Source organism: Glossina fuscipes, unplaced genomic scaffold (genome assembly GCF_014805625.2).
Source record: "Glossina fuscipes isolate IAEA_lab_2018 unplaced genomic scaffold, Yale_Gfus_2 222, whole genome shotgun sequence".
Taxonomy (NCBI): domain Eukaryota; kingdom Metazoa; phylum Arthropoda; class Insecta; order Diptera; family Glossinidae; genus Glossina; species Glossina fuscipes.
The window spans coordinates 3,000,206-3,016,943 of NW_023998565.1; the positions used below are offsets into that span (position 1 = coordinate 3,000,206).

A 16,738-nucleotide genomic window follows, 5' to 3' on the forward strand; every position below is an offset into this window, starting at 1 on the left:
GTATTGTGTTGTAATTTTATCAATTGTCAACAAATGCAGACTAGCTTTTTTAATATTTTCTTAGAGGTTAGCTTATTTAGACGGCCTCTTTGATTTACTCTCAGATGTTACCCAATTCGGACTCGCTTCTTCAATTATTCTCAATTGTCAACAAATGCAGACTAACTTTTTCGGTCGCATATGAATTGCAAATTAATCAAAGGAATGATATTGAAACCCCAAGACGCAGGCATTCAAGTCGGCTTATGTAGGAAATCGACTTTGTCCCCATTAGCTTTGAAAGCTGTGAGACTTTGTAAGATACTGATAGAATAGAACTTTGATATTCGCTGCTATCTTATTCTTTTCGCAAAGCGTTGTAGCCCTGGGTAATAGAAGCCTTTTGCAGTTATCTTGTCTTAAAGTTATTTTGGCTACTATTTGCGTAATTAAATGAGCGAGTCTGAATTTGGTCACATCTGAGAAAATATTGAAAAAGTCAGTCTGCATTTGTTTACAATCGCCTGTTGCATTGAAAAATCGAGTCTGAATTTGGTATTACATTAATTGCATTAATGAAATTATTTATTAACGTAATCCCGATTCCACTATTTCTCCTTTATATCAAACCGTATTAAATCGTTTGATACGGCTTTACCGCTATTCCCCTCGAACACATACATGGCGTCCTTTTAAGTCAAAACATATGTTTACTGTATGTGCAATTAAAAGAAGAGAATCATCAAGCCGCTATTTAAATACGGCCTTTTAGTTTTTTTGACTTTTTTGAATAGCTATGGTGATGTACGGCATTTAACAGTAGACCGTGCCCCATTATAATATTTTCACTTTTTCAAAATAAATCGTTGAACGCGGATGGTTGTGAAAATGCTTCGAATTTTACAACTTTATAGAGTAATTTTCCATAGCTTTCAAGTTAGTTTGCGAGTAAGCGGATATTTCCGCTTGGGGCGAAGAGTGTACAGTTATTGGCTTTTGTCATTAGGACCAACTTTTTCACCTTCCATTTATCTGAGAACATCCCCCCTTTTACACACTTTTTCGTATCACTGCCTTTAAGATCCTGGTTGGAAATGCTTTAAGGCCATGTGCTTTTCTGTTTCCGATTTCTTTGCAGGCGTTCAATATCCCTATTTTGCCGAGAGAAAAAGGTCTACTCTCTTGTTTTCTTCCAAAGCTTTTCCGCACGTATATTTTGCATCTTAACAATATCGAAGTAGAGTAAATACATCCTGTAATTGCCGTACACGGCCATTACCATGTCCGAGATCATTCTTGCGAACTCAGAGGCAGCTATTACGACAGACTACCAATTTGACTAAACGATTGAATATGATAATACCGCATCAAAGTTGCTAAACTAGGTGGTAATAGTGTTGTCGCGGTAGGCTTTGCCGAATTTGGATTTACAGTCAGTCTAACACTTCATTTCATTCACATTGTCGGCTTTTGACTAAGTTTAAGAATGTGTGCTTTGTGTCTGTGCGGGTAAGTGGCCTTTCACCTGATCACTCAAACCTGGAAAAAGGAGTCTTCGCACACGTGACACATAGCAGTTTTGATTCTCTTTTCCTCTTTCTATATGTGACACCCAAACTAACCAAGCGAATTCTGAAGCTCATGTAATGGTAGCTTTCTTTGATTTTATTTCCTCTTTTTTCTTAGCGACTGCTTTGTTGTAGAAATAATTTTACGCGCACTTTTCTTCATGCGGCTTCTTCTTTACGTGTGGATTTCAAGGGCGTTTGTAGGAGGCTACAAAAAAAACGTCTGGCTCCAGAAATTAACTCGCACATTTTTCTTTTGCTTTTTTTTTTTTGAAAGGATTTTTATTTAGAAAATTAAAAGAGATATATGCACAATATCATTTTCTTCACAATACATTCATTTAGTTATTTATTCGGCTCTTATTTACAAGTTAAGCTAATGCTACAAAATTTAGTTTTCCTCTTTCTGTTACATTTTTTTATACCATAAATAGATTTTTACTTAATTCATGACGAGGGATGATGCGCATACGCGTTAATGTATGTGAAGAAAATAAAATTCTCTCTCCTTTGCAGTTTATTCTGTACCATTCCATTGTTTTATTATTATCTTTGTGCAGTTGTTTTTAAATCTTATGTACTGTTTGTGGTACAGCAAACATACCCATATCAAACTATTTTTGTAGGCATAATTATTATGGATTTACAAATCAAAATTCTCCTTGTTGATAATAACAATTGCAAATATAATTTTTTTCTATTTATTTCCATCGCAAGCACAGACATTATTTATTTATATAGATAGACAGTGTGGTTTCTCGGTTTTAGTCCTCAATAAAATACAAATTACATATCTTTTTTTTTATTCAAAAACCACGGAGCGACTCCAAGTTTCTTTTATACAAAAGCAATTGCCATCTTTTTCAGGTTTATTGCCTTATAATTTATATATTTAAAATGATAAATTTTACCAGACAAGACCACACGCTAACTGATCATCCAAAACTCCCTTTCAAACCTTTTTCCTTTTTTTCTTCTTCTTGCATAGCGGCAAGCCGCTATTCCTGTGATCACGCGATTTTGCATAACAGAATGCCGTTATTAGTACATTTTCGACAAAAGCAGACCGACGGACACCCTACCCTAAATTTGTTCGCGGAGACTACAAACTCTCTTGTGTAAAAATTGCCTGCATCTGAGAGTAAACGTATAAAAATTTACCGCCAACTGAAAGTAAGCGTCTATGATTCTCAATAATTCCAAAAATGTGAGAAAAAGCGCCCACATTTGTTTACAATTCTCAATACTTGAACATGTATTTGTATAAAATCTGACCACTTAATTGAAGAAAGTACTGACAGCAACATGTACATGTGAAAGAAAAAACACTACTAGCATGAAATAAAACAAAAGCAAATAAAAAGCGAGAGGGAGCAAGAGAGAGAAACCAAAGAAATATTTATTTTTGCTCTCTACACGAAATGTTAAAAATGGTAAATACGAAAATTCCAAATGGAGAAACAAAACGAATTATAAACCTTGCAGATAGATATGATAAAAGAAAACCGAAAATTAGGTGACAAAGACGAGAGCACCTAAAATATATTGCTTTCGTTCAATTGATTTGGCGCAACGCCAATCGTAGCTGAGAAAAATTTGTTGTAGATAATTGAATTTACGTATATTTGTTTTCTGCCTGTCTGTCTGACGTAGTAGCGGTAATTTGTTTACAAACGCCGAGGGTAATTTTTTGATGAATTTTTCCTTAGATTTTCGAATTTATTGACGTGTTAGTTATTTTACTTATTGGTGATGAAATTAATTTTTCCTTTTTCTTGTGTTCTCTTGATAGCAAATCTTCTTGCAAATACTCTGCAAATGTAAACGAAAATATATAAAGTGGTTTCTTATTATAAAATATATTTAATACAAACATTTCTTGGTTGTCTAACTATTTAAGTCTAATAAATGGTTTTGACAGTTGTTGCTAAAAGTTTCAGAGCAAAGTATACGTTAATTACCAGTCAATGTAGAAAATTGATTGCCTACCGTAGCATAACAAAGGAAACAATACTTTCAAAAAATGCTTCCTATGTTCTATGTATAATGACATGTATTATCAGAGACAGATAAATGACAAAATGTTCCAACGTTTTGTTCAAAATTCAAACTAGTAATATCTCCTGAACTTTTCGTGTTTCTCCTATCAATAACACTAGCAGCTCTTTTAATTAGCAACCTCTTGACTTCTCATTCTTTCAATCTCATTATTTGAATGAACATAAATTACTCTCAGATGGCTGTGAATCGAGGTGGATTTCAGGCCCGCTCATAATGATATGTCATGTAAATGGCCGTACGTTATTTCTGGTATCTTTCAAACGAATAATACATTTTAGTAATTTCAGTAATTTGGTGTTTCAGAGACAGCTGCAGTGTGTACATATTTCATTTATATATTCTGGCGAACAGAAAATTATGATCTACTTGTTTGCCATTCCTGGAAGAAAAACTTTAAAAGAACTCAATAATCACAAAAATCTCCATCCATCTAAACGATCTACAAAGTCTTGCTCTAAACGCAAGGCTTTCTCTGTTCTGTGGTTGCGCTTTTTTCCGCCTGGGTAACGCTTTGAGGTGCTGTGATGCGTTTAAGGGGAGATAAATGCTCTTTTTTTATACAATTATATATATAAGATTATATATTATATAAAACCACTTATACGAATATATCTAAGAATTAACCGGAAATATTCAAAAATATGCGAATATCGAACGCCAGGTCTCTAAAAATTTACTAAAGCTAGTCAGGAGACGTTCAAGGGGAGATAAATGCTCTTTGTTTATACAATTATATATATAAGATTATATTTTATATAAAACCACTTGTACGAATATATCGAAGAATTGACCTTCATTCGCCTATTCATTCGCTTAGGACAATTCAGACATTTGATGAACTGTAGCATATGCTAGTGGTATACAATATCGATGTACAACGTTATTCTTATTAATCAAAGCAAGGAAAGATTCCTATGAAGAATTGTTGCGGAATATGCGATATCAGTGAAAAATTTGCTCAGAATATAAGGAAACTTATAGGAAGGCAGATATATGTTATTATTTACTCAGATCTTAAATCGCAATATTTTGTGTCAAGGGTTTGCAGAATGAAAAGCAATTTAACAATAAATTCAATATTTATGTTAGCAACATGAACACTGAACCTTTCTTCTGCTGTCTTCTAATTTCCATATCAAATAAGCATTCGGAAGATGCCACGTTATGTGTACATATTCTTGATCATTATCAAACTCTGAATCGATTCAAGAATGTCCCTATCTCTGTTTGCCTGCTTGTGCAATGCGTAATGCTGTGAACATTCTCACGGCGGAAAAAATGAAGCTATCGACATCCAACTTGGCAAAAGCATTTGAAGTTCTTACGTCCCGATTGGTATTGAAAATGGGCCAAATTGGTCGAAGGACTCGCCTGCAGTATTAAGCAAACTGAGAACATGTCTGTTTTTTAAAGGGAATAAAAAATTGGCTTTTTGCTTATTACTCATAAACTACAGCAGATAAATTTACAAAAATTTAAACTTGTATTCTTGGGGTATTGCAGCACTGCCTGCAGAAAAAAGGAAAAAATCATTTCATTTTTTTCATAAAGTATAACACATACGCCATATAAATTCCGTCGTCGATGCTAAAAGCTGGTGCTACATTACGATAATGTTTGCCATTACGTTCTGAAGCTGAGACATGCCGTTCTTGCGTATACTGATGCGAATTACCGACAGTCATCGACGCGTTCGCCGTATTATTGGAGGGATTTACAATAATATGCATAAGCTTATCTTTCACTTCGGCCAACTTGAGCTTCATAACGCTTGAAAATTTTGCAAACAGATCTGTCGTAGTGCCAGTTTCAGTTGGTCTTTTGTTAGATTGTTGAGCAATTTTCCCCTTTGGTTGATTTTTAAAGCAAATTAAGCACATTTTTGGATCATGTTTCTCCAGACAATCGCCAATATGATCTCCAAAATAGTTATGTATCGAACCGTAGCCACCCGTTAAGAGAGAAACATATTGGGTATTTTTCTGCAAAAACGATGCGACTACCATATGGGTATACTCATCTTCTTCCATACGACCACTACCCATAAAACAAAGATGCTCTTCCCCGGCACTAGAATTTGCTTCAACTTCATGACGCTAAGCCGTTAGTAAGCCTTGAACCGCTGTCACAAAAGCTTTAAGTTCTTGTAAAATTAAATTACAATCCAAATGAAACGCTGTAGATAAATGAAAGTGAAAATAGATTCCAAATCTGATAACACCGAGACCTTATCCTCATCATCGTTGCCTATTCGTTCCACTACTGTTTGGCAATCTTCCCGTAATTTGTTTTGAAATGGCAGGTCATAGAGTTCGTCAAATAAGCACATTTGATCGTTTTTATTGCGAACGTCCAGACAAACTTGCCAAACATCAGGCCTTAGAGCTTCCGGCAGGGATTTTCCTTGACAAATACTATAAATATCATTGACGTTGCAATCGTCTAACAAAGCCGATTCCATTTCGATGACCCTAAACAAACAAAGCAAACCATCGAAAATGGGACAATCCAAATGTCAATCTTATTCCAATAACTTTCATGAAATCTGAAGACATCATAAAAAGTTTGCATTCTATAATACAAACGTACCATAATTTACCATCCATTTTCTTGGTTTCAGTAAGGCTATCCCATCTTATATATAAATGTTTTTGCTTATACGTATAATGTTTCTGTGTATTGTCACCGTTTGTGAAATCCGGCCGATATTACGCGGTACATCTTTGTTATATGACGGGTAATCACATATGAAAAATTGAGATTTCGGTCTTGTGTTTATTTGTTTGGCAAAAACGGCTGTATATAAAAGTGAAAACTAACTTTTAGCTACGTGATTACCATCTTGCCGTTTCAAATTTTTACGCTCAAAGAATTTAACATTCCGAAGAGGATATTGTATGCATACTGTAATTTCTCCACAGGAAACAAACGAAAAAATTATCTAGCTTCGGAAAAATAGCTCAAGATAACAAAATAAAAGAATTTAAATATTACATCATTAATTCTAAAAGAAAATCCTTGTGCGATATGTACGAAAATTTGCACTTCGCCTCTCACCTTTCATTTTATGAGTCATTTTATTTTAGCGTACAACTATGGGAACTGAGAACAAAGTAGATTCAATGTATAACGTGTTTACGGTTGTGTTTCTCTAGAGTAGCGGATTAAAGACAATATAACAAAGAAAATTGTAAAATACAAAAATCCCAGAAATTGAGCTCATACTGAACTGAATTTAAACACCGAAAAATGTATATTCAGTAGAATATTAAAAATTTGTAACGAACAAAAATGTTCAGCGCTTTTACAGGTATAATAGATTAAGAAAATATCAAGTGTTCTTTAGACACAATTGGTATTTAAAATGGTAGTTAAAAGGTAATTAAAATTCCTCTTCCAAAATCCACATACGTATGAAAACTAAAGTTATTTTATGTAAATCACATCAATTAATTTAATTTATTGTATTTTATTAATCATCGTCACTGCTGTGAAAAATGTTGTTTATGTTATGCACACGAACGGAGAACAAGGGTTTATTATTTTTGATGAAAATAAACAAAAGCTTAGAAAAATTGTCCTTGCAACATTTTTATTTTGTTTATGTTTCTGTTTTTGTTTATATTTGGCACGTGTTTCATCCTGCTTTATGGAATTTTTTAATAAAAACTCGGATATATGAATGGATGCATAATTATTTATTTATTTTATTAAAGAAATTTAAAAAAGAATTATAATGCAAGTTTTCTTATAAAACATATCAAGGTAAGAGCTTCGGGTTTAAAGATAACATTCAGCAAGTACCTTGATTGGTGAAAGGTTGTAGGAAGTGGACAATTGAGAAAAGAAAATTACTTGCCATATATGATGCCATCGCCTTTCTCCGATCCTAGGACACTCATCATAGGACACTAATTGAACTTTTCGCACATAGGGATCCCTCACCACGACTAACACAAATTAGGTTAGAATTATTCGACTATGATTGTGATATTATCCATAAAAAAGGCGTTGATGCTTTATCTCGTATTGAATTAAATCTCAACAATTAGACAGTAAAAAGCATTGCTTTATACGTTTTTAGAAGTGTTCAAATTTATTAAAATATATTGAACTTTCTGTGTGTTTATTGCTAAAACTGATCATCGCGGATACCGTAATGTTTCCATTAAATCCAAAAAAAAAAAAAAAAAAGTTGAACACATTTGACATTATCCTCAGTAGTTTCCCAGACCTTTTCAAGTGAGTGGTTATTTCACAAATAAGTAAATAATAAACAACCATAAGGCAACCGGGGCCGCCGGATAAAAACTCGAATAGACTTCATCTATTAGCAGACGTATCCCCCCAAAGAAAAAAAAATAAAAATTCCGACTTTCCGGTGTTGCCAACCAGTAGCATCGTTCCTATCGACAAAAAATATATTGTGATTTCTCCAACTGATCCCTCCATAACAATTTCGCAATTCAGCCCTTTCGCTATTAAAAAAGCACTTGATTGCATTACAATGCATATAGACTCTATATCGATTATACGCGATGGAAATTTACTTGTCCTGGCTGGGAAACCGAGCGCAACCGAAAAGCTCATAACGTCTAAATCATTAGCCAATTTGTCCGCTATATCCACTAAACTGCATGACAAATTGAACTCGGTTAAAGGCGTAGTTTATGCCCCATGCTTAAAGCATGTGCCGGAAGATGAAATTGTGCGCGAAATGGGCAGTCAAGAAGTGGGTGAATGCTACAAATTCACCAAATTAAATGAGCGTGGAAAAACCCGCTCTCTTACAGGAAGAATTATTTTGTCTTTTGACCACAATCGGCTACCGGCAACGGTTGATGTAGCTTGGCTTGTAAAGTAGAACTCTACATTCCAAATCCCATGAGGTGTAAAAACTGCCAACGCTTGGGCCATACGGCAAAAAGATGCACCAGTCCTCCACTGTGGTCTTCCTCCACAACCTGAAAACTGTACGCGTAGCTTCTGCTTAAATTGCAACGATCTACACTCTGCGTGAGACAAACAATGCCCACGTTTTGTACAGATGCGTGATATTCAAAACAGAAAATTACTGTAGCATGGGTGAAGCGCGACGCAAATACCGGGAAAGAAATCAATCTGTAGCCCAAGGAATTGGAAAAAGTAATACCTACGCTGTTGTTGCCTCGCAAATCGAGCCTAATAAGCCTTTAACTCCAACTCCTTCAAATTGAAAACCTGTTCCACCATTAACCAAAAATTATATTGCAAAACCAGTTACATCACCCGCCAAAGATAATATGGAAAAAACCAAAACAACACCAAATATTGAAAAAATTAAAACAACAACATATATGCTAAAATCTAATATACCAAATTCTCCAGAATCTCCAGCTCTCAACTTTACTCAACAAATCACAAGTGGTAATGAATCCATTCTTTCATCCATTAATCAACCTTCACCTTCAAATTATTCACGTGCGCCCACTCGTTGCGCTTCAAATGTACCAAACCACCTAAATACAGATTATTCTGCTGGTAAGAATAAACCATTCACGAAAAATTCCTATAGCGACCTTCTCGACGGAGACGCTGCCATGTCAACTTAACCCTCCCTCCACTCTGCTTACATGTCATTACAATTAAATAAAGTTTTTAAAATTCTACAATGGAACATTAAGGGACTTATTAATAATTTTGACGAACTCCGTACACTAATAAGTGATGTCAATCTTTCAACCTTCATATCGCTTCGAGAGACCCACTGTAGAAGCTCTTTTAATTCTATACCACCCTACTCATATACTGGATACTTCACGAATGCTGATCAAAATTCATATTCCAAACAAGGAGTTGGTATTTTTATAAAATCAAATATACCTCACAAACGCATAAATTTTAGCTCAAACATAGAAGCCGTAGCGATACAAATAATGTTAAACATAAAATTTACAGTGCTTTCGCTCTATATCCCACCTTCGCAAACGTTTTCTCAGCAAGAACTCTACAATTTATTCTCCGTACTTTCCCCCCCATTAATTATATGCGGCGATTTCAACAGCTGGAATACCATCTGGGGCTCAACAGTGAACAATACTCGCGGTACTGTTTTAGAAAAGGCCTTCATTCAAAACAATCTCTGCATTTTAAATGATGGAAAACCAACTCATCATACATTTTCACATATTGATTTAACTTGTTGCTCTCCCTCACTTCTTCCTTTGGTTTCCTGGTCTATTTCTGATGATCTGCATAATAGCGATCACTTTCCAGTCAGAATCGATCTTAATCTTTCATCGTCCTCTGTTACTCCAGCAAAACAGGCCAAATTCCTCCTAGATAAAGCGGACTGGATCAATTACTCCAAACAGGTGGAGTAATTTTTAAATTCAAAGCCATTTAACGGGAACTGCAACCATGATGCTGCTATTATGTCTAAAGCGAATCGCATGGCTGCTCATCTTTCTATTCCTCAATCCAATACCTCTTTTAAACGAGCTAGGGTTCCTTGGTGGAACCACAAGCTTTCGTTTTTGAGGAAAAGTAAATGAATCTATGGCACCGCTTTAAGAGATGTAGAACCGGATCATTTGTTATTATACAAAGAGGCCAATGCTCTACTCAGGAAGGAACTACGAAAATCAAAGGCACTTCGTTTCGAACTTTTTTCGAGAGGAATTCACAGAAATACATCAATGAAAGTTGTCTGGAACAAAAACAACAGACTTAATGGAACTTCAAATCTAAACGGAATCTCTGCCATCTGCACTCCCAATGGAACTTTAACTGATGCAGATGAGATTTCTAATTGAGATTTCTATCTAAAAAAAAGTGTGGTGCGAATACTCCTCTCACAGCAACTTCTCCAGTGCTTTCATCGAAACTAAAAGGACTCCAATATCTCTTTCAAATAATATCGATAGATGTGCCATGTTCCTGGAGAATTGCATATCCACCTTAGAACATGGAAGTTCTCTCTCCAATTTGAAGGGGAAGACACCTGGTCTAGACCGCATCTCATACCAAATGATCAGCGCTATGGCTAAGTCTAGTAAAACGAAATTACTGGGCCTATATAAACGGTATTTTTGACTGGCCATTTACCCTACACGTGGAAACTTGCAACAGTTGTTCCAATTCCAAAGTCAAAAAATGTCTCCATCGAATCGGATTATTGCCCAATCCATCTTTTATCTTGCCTCTCAAAGGTATTGAAAAGATTATAGCATCTCGATAACAAAGCAACAAGTTGGTTTCAAGCGAGGTAGAGGATGCAACGACGCTCTGTTACATATTGATTATTTCACAAGCAAAGCAATTTCCGAACGAAACCATGTAACAATTCTGTCAATTGATTTCGAAAAAGCATTTGACAGAGTTGGTCTTCCTGTTATCTTAAGACTCTTGAAATCATGGAATGTTGGACCCAAATTTTTCAGCTACATCAAATCATTCAAGACGCATCGGCGGTTTAAAGTTAGAACCAACAATCATGTCTCTGATTCCTTTCCGCTAATGAATGGCATTCCGCAAGGATCTGTTCTTTCTGTCACGCTTTTCCAAATCGCCTTCAACGAAATTAGCAAAATTCTTTGTCGTGTACCGTGAGTGGATCATTGCCTCTTCGCAAACGATGTATACACTTTTACAAAAGAAAAAGATAGCACATAGGCAATCACAATCCTCGAATCTATTGAACGAGAGATCTCCGTATGGGCAAACTCATCGGGGGCTAAAATTTCCATACAAAAATCTAAAAAAATGCACATTTGTCGAAAGCAGATTTGCGATGCATGAAATCTACTGATGCATATTAATGACTTAAATGTCCCGACACTGCATATTCTTTGGCTCACTTTTTCCAACAAATATCGTTGGAAAGCACACTGTCTGTGGTTAAAAAATTGTATTTTAACAAGGGTGAATTTCATACAGTACGTTGCTTGGAGAAGCCATGCGCATATTAATACTCTTGCTTACCTTACCAAAATGCTTGTGTTAAGCAAGATTGACTATGCTTTGATAATTTATGGCAATAGCTGCAAATCTAATATTAACGTCCTTAAACCGGTCTACCACCAAGCAGTGAGAGCAAGTTGTTATGTTTTTCGGACTACGCCCATAAATAGTATTATAATTGAAACTGGTCTGTACTGGTAAATAACATTGTAATCGAAACTGGTCTCCCAACTTTAGAAAATAGACTTTATGAGTTAAAAGCCAAAACAGTCCCCAAGCTTCTTAATTCAAACAAATCTATTCTCGGTGATAACTTGAGAAAGATTGTTATTGCGAAGAAAATTCCAAACTCACCATCTGCAATTGACTATTGTTTGTAAGTCGCAAAGGAATTGAACATTCCCTTAAAAATTTTCCGCTCTTTTGGTGTTAAACCTCCATGGATTTTGAAAGACTGCTCTTTTGACATTTCGCTGTTTATGCACAAGAAAGAAGATACTCCAAATTACGTCTTCAGGAATCTAATAGCTGGAAAAACCCAAATATTGGAAAGTACTGGTTGGAATGTTTTATACACAGACGGCTCAAAATCTTCTGGTCTACCTCCTTCTTGTACCGTGGTTGATGCTACAGGACGAGTTCTTCTCAACCACGTATTTCACGAAAGTACTTCAACTTTCACAACCGAAGCCAGAGCTATCCTTCACGCTGCGAACCTTGTCTATAAAAACAAACTCAAAACCGTCATTGTTACCGACAGTTCATCTGTATTACAAGCTATTCGGAATCCTTCGACTTCGAGATAGAGCACCATCAACAAATTAAGGAATATAATTACAACACCCGAAGGAAAAATTAAAATGTTATGGGTACCAAGTCACATCGGTTTATTGGGAAATGAGCAGGCTGATCGAGCGGCAAAGTATGCTGCTTCTGCTCCTCTAATTATGGATGATGCCATGGAAAAGTTGGATCTTCAAAAATACATTGGAAAAAAAGTTAAAGAGAAAATTGTAGAAGAAAATTTACAATACCATCATCAACACTATTCTTCCATTAACCCTCAATTAACTCCACCTCTATATCCAACTAATGTTGAGAAAATTAAGATCCAAACATTTTCGAAAATTCGCCTTGTTCATACAATTGCAACTCACCAATGGATCTTGAAGAAATCTTCCTCCCCAATCTGCAGTTGTGGACACACTCTCATCATAAAGCACATTCTCTGCGACTGCCTTAACTTTTGCTTGGTTAGAAGTATTGCATTTGGAACGATTAACCCTTTGGACATTCTACAATCAGCTTCAGAACAGAATATCAATTCAATATATTACTTTATTAATACTGCTAAGCTCATTATCTAATATCCATTTATTTAAATTAGGGCCGATAGCCTGTGTTGCTAGTGCTGAATGACTTTTATTTAGTCTAAGAATTTATTTCATTAGTCTAAAATTATAATAATAATAATGATAATAATAGACAGTAAAAGACGCGTAATATGTCTAAACAAAACAAAGATGATACAAATACTAAATATCATAAGAAGGCTAATCGCCCTCGTATGTGGGAGTGTAAAATTTGGGGAGAAATCAAATTTAACTGTGATATGAAAAGAAGTAGGAATATATTAATAAATAATGATAACCTCACTATTTTCAAAAGTTGTGATAACCCTCAATACTTGGCCATTTTTCTGAATTTATGAAATTGGCATATAGAAAATACTTATTAGCCAAAGATGATGCGTTATTTAAATACGTCAATGTACACAAGCTAGAGGAGAGACATAACAAAATAAAGGACGATAATATAATAATTGCAATCTAGAAAAAGCCCAAAACAGTCAATGACAACTCTATCAAATACAAATAAATGAAACTGTATCACGAAACACAACAATCCGATGCAAGAGATCATACGACGGTTATTGAGACAGATTGTGCACTGTCCCCAGAATCATGATTGAAATTTGTGTGTCGGTTGGAAGAAATGTCGGATATGTGATGGTGCGAAGCTTATAGTATGTTATAAATTTAGACAAAGAAGTTACAAGTTCTTTGGATATATTTGTAATATATATATGTATTTATTTACATTATATTTTTGCATATATATTTCTGGAAAACTTGCGAGTTTCAAAAGCGGTTTTCAAACAGGTATTACAAACAATTGGAATACCTACCGCTGGTGATCCCTTTACCCATGACTTTGGGGCTTTGTAATAGACACTGTAGTGGGAAAAAAAGAAAAGGCAAACTTTGGCAACTTTGGCAAAGCGACAAGCGGCGCGAAGAAAAAAGAAACTTTGGCAACTTTGAAAGAAAAAAAAGAGAGAAAAGGAAAAAAGAAAAACGAGGAAAAAAATGCGGCTTTCATTAGAATTTTGCTTGTACATTTTTTTGGAATAAAATTAAAATACATGCCGTGCTATCGCTACTTCAAGACAAATAATTTCAGTGAATGATAATGAAAGTGAATTTATAAGAATTAGAGAAAGAATAAATTCCCAATAATTTTTATTGGGAAAATATGAAAAATTGCAAACTGAAAAGGCTTTGATAATTTTAGTAAAGCCGGAATAATTGGAACGCTATTCATTGTTCACATAGAAAAGCACAAGGTTGCTAATGTCAAGGAATTTTGAAGTCATACAAAAGGGTAAAAAGAAAAGGAACGGAAATCAAGAAGAACTAACGTTCGCGTAGGAGGGCACGAATCAACGATCGCTCGGTTGTGGCCATTAAAAATTGGAGGATGAATGTGCAGCTCATCAATGCAAATGAGAAAGAGAAAACTTTTAAAAAAGAAAGGTGTAAATTGATTTAGCTAAATTATTGGTCGGCTGCGGGTGTTGTACGAGAGACCTTTAAATAAAATGAGATTAATTGAAATTAAAGAAAAGATAGCTATTTATGTTAAACAAGGGAACAATATAAGAGTTTGCTTAATTTTTTTTAATAAAAAAAAAAAAAAAACCGACAGACAAAGTCTTCGTACATTTTCAACAACTGTGTCTTATAAAAAGGGAAGAAAATCTCAAAGCTCAAGAAAAAAATAAGAAAAAAAGAAAAGAAAGGGGAAAAATTGACAAGCTAATGTAAAAGAAGGAGTGTAAAACACGAAAGAATCAATAAAACGTTAAAGGAGCATGCCTCTTCACACCGGTTTGTGCGTGGTATCTCTAAGAGGTCGAAACAATAATTGACATTTCTTTTGAGTTATATTTCCTAAATATTAAACATTTCTTTTTTTAATTTTAAAACCTATAATTTGTTAACAAACCTTTTAGCTGCGGTGATGCGCATCTACGTGGTTGTTAGTTTTGTTAAGATTATTTATAAAATCGATTAATAACCATTTTTCATTTTGAAAATTTTGTTGTGAAATATGGAATTAAAACATTATAACACTTTCGTTGGAAAATAAAATAAAAGAAATGTATTATTATTAAAGGTTAAATCACTAATAAGACTTCCTGTGGATGACGGAGGGGCGAGGTAAAGATAATATGGTTAGGGCGTGGATTAAATTAGTCAATTTTATTAGTAAGCATTTTTTATTTAAAATAATGAAATATTGTAGCGAAGGAAGAACCTAGCATGTATCTGAATGCATTTTATTTGGACACACCCCATCCGACGAGCCAGGCCGGAAAACATGCGAACAAAAAGAAAGGTAAAAATAACCAAGAACATCCGTGCATAGGTTGAATTCTCGAAACGTTACAGCTGTTGGGTTTTGGGGGATACTAATGGTTGGCCGGTGATGACTTTTCCGTGAACGTAGCGCAAAGCACGCTTTCGGGTGTTGTGTCGGAAATTATGGAAGGAATGAAAGATAAAATTATATTATGTAATATTTTGTCCTCATTAAATAATGACAACGATACCAATAAATTTCTTATGGTTTAGTGTACTTTTATTATAAATCTTTGCCGATTATTTCTCCCATAATTAGCTAAACTCAAAACAATAGTGAACAATAAACATCAGAATGGCACATTTCCCACTCAGAAAATTCCTAAATCCCTTCAAAAATCTTCAATGACAAATTAAATGGAAGTTCAAAATGGTGCTCCACACGCACCGTATGCTTCAGACGTGGTCTCCAGCAGCTGTTACCTTTTTCTAAACCTCAGAAAGATATTCCAAGAGTAAGACCTGGATCAAGCGGTGTGCGCAGTGCGCATATTAAAGTATATTTTGAGAGTCCTTCTGTAGGGAAGCGGAATGTTAGAAGGCCGCTGCATTGTCTCTCTGTAGAGGCAAGTTATGGTGATGAATAAAGCTGAATTAAATAAATAAAAAAACTTGTCTTCGTTTACGACCGGCTTACTTAATACATCTGCAATTAACAATAAAATCTAGTCCAGCATGCGTTAGAATAAATTGGAAAAAAAATTTTGCAATTGTAGAGGTAATAATGAAACGGTCGGACCATTTTCGTTTAATATCGTAGCTATTGTGAGCGTGTTTTCACGCATGTTTCGTGTCTTTTGTATATTGAATAAAATGGTTATTAATCAAAATATTTCGCATTCTTTCCACAAATTTTCCTATCTCTCTGGCAGCATGGCGATACGGAATCGAATGAACGATATTGGTTTAGCAGCGATGCAATCATCGACCCATTTTCGTACGGACTCCATTTGCAAGCCAAGCCATGCTGTACCGATCTGAATAAATATTAATCAGAAGGCGTGGTGTCTGGCAAATAAGCTGGCTGCGGCAGAATCACCCATACGACCTGCGAGAGCGTACCTCGACAACTGTTGCAAAGTCGATTTGGATGGCTCTCCCAGGTTAACCCGTGAACTTTTTTGTGTGGGATTGTCGCAGTAGGCGCAGTTTTCATCACCAATCACAATAAGCCACAAAAAACTATAACTTTTTTATGCCTGGCAAGCAATGAAACCGCAGTTTTGATGCGTTTCGAAAAGGTATTTTCAATCAACTCTTATGGTAGCCATTTTTCCTCCTTTATGATCTTTCCCGTTGCGTGTAAACGTATAGAAACAGTTGATTCATCAACAGCTAAACTATTCGAAGATTCTTCAATAGTTTGAGCTGGGTTTTCATCCAATAAATCTTGCAATTCATTGTCTTCGAACTATTTTGGCCCTCCAGGCCGTTCTTTATCATTGACATGAAAGTCATCAGTGTTGAACAGTTGGAACCAAAACC

The 16,738-nt window shown here is 35.1% G+C and overlaps 1 protein-coding gene across 1 annotated transcript; it reads right to left on the bottom strand.

The window, feature by feature from the left end:
• Positions 1-4,354: 4,354 nt before the first annotated feature.
• Positions 4,355-5,790, bottom strand: LOC119642405 (TBC1 domain family member 23-like). Its single transcript, XM_038041564.1, has one exon. The coding sequence runs from the start codon at positions 5,651-5,653 to the stop codon at positions 5,138-5,140; it is 516 nt and encodes a 171-aa protein (XP_037897492.1). The 5' UTR covers positions 5,654-5,790; the 3' UTR covers positions 4,355-5,137.
• Positions 5,791-16,738: the final 10,948 nt, after the last annotated feature.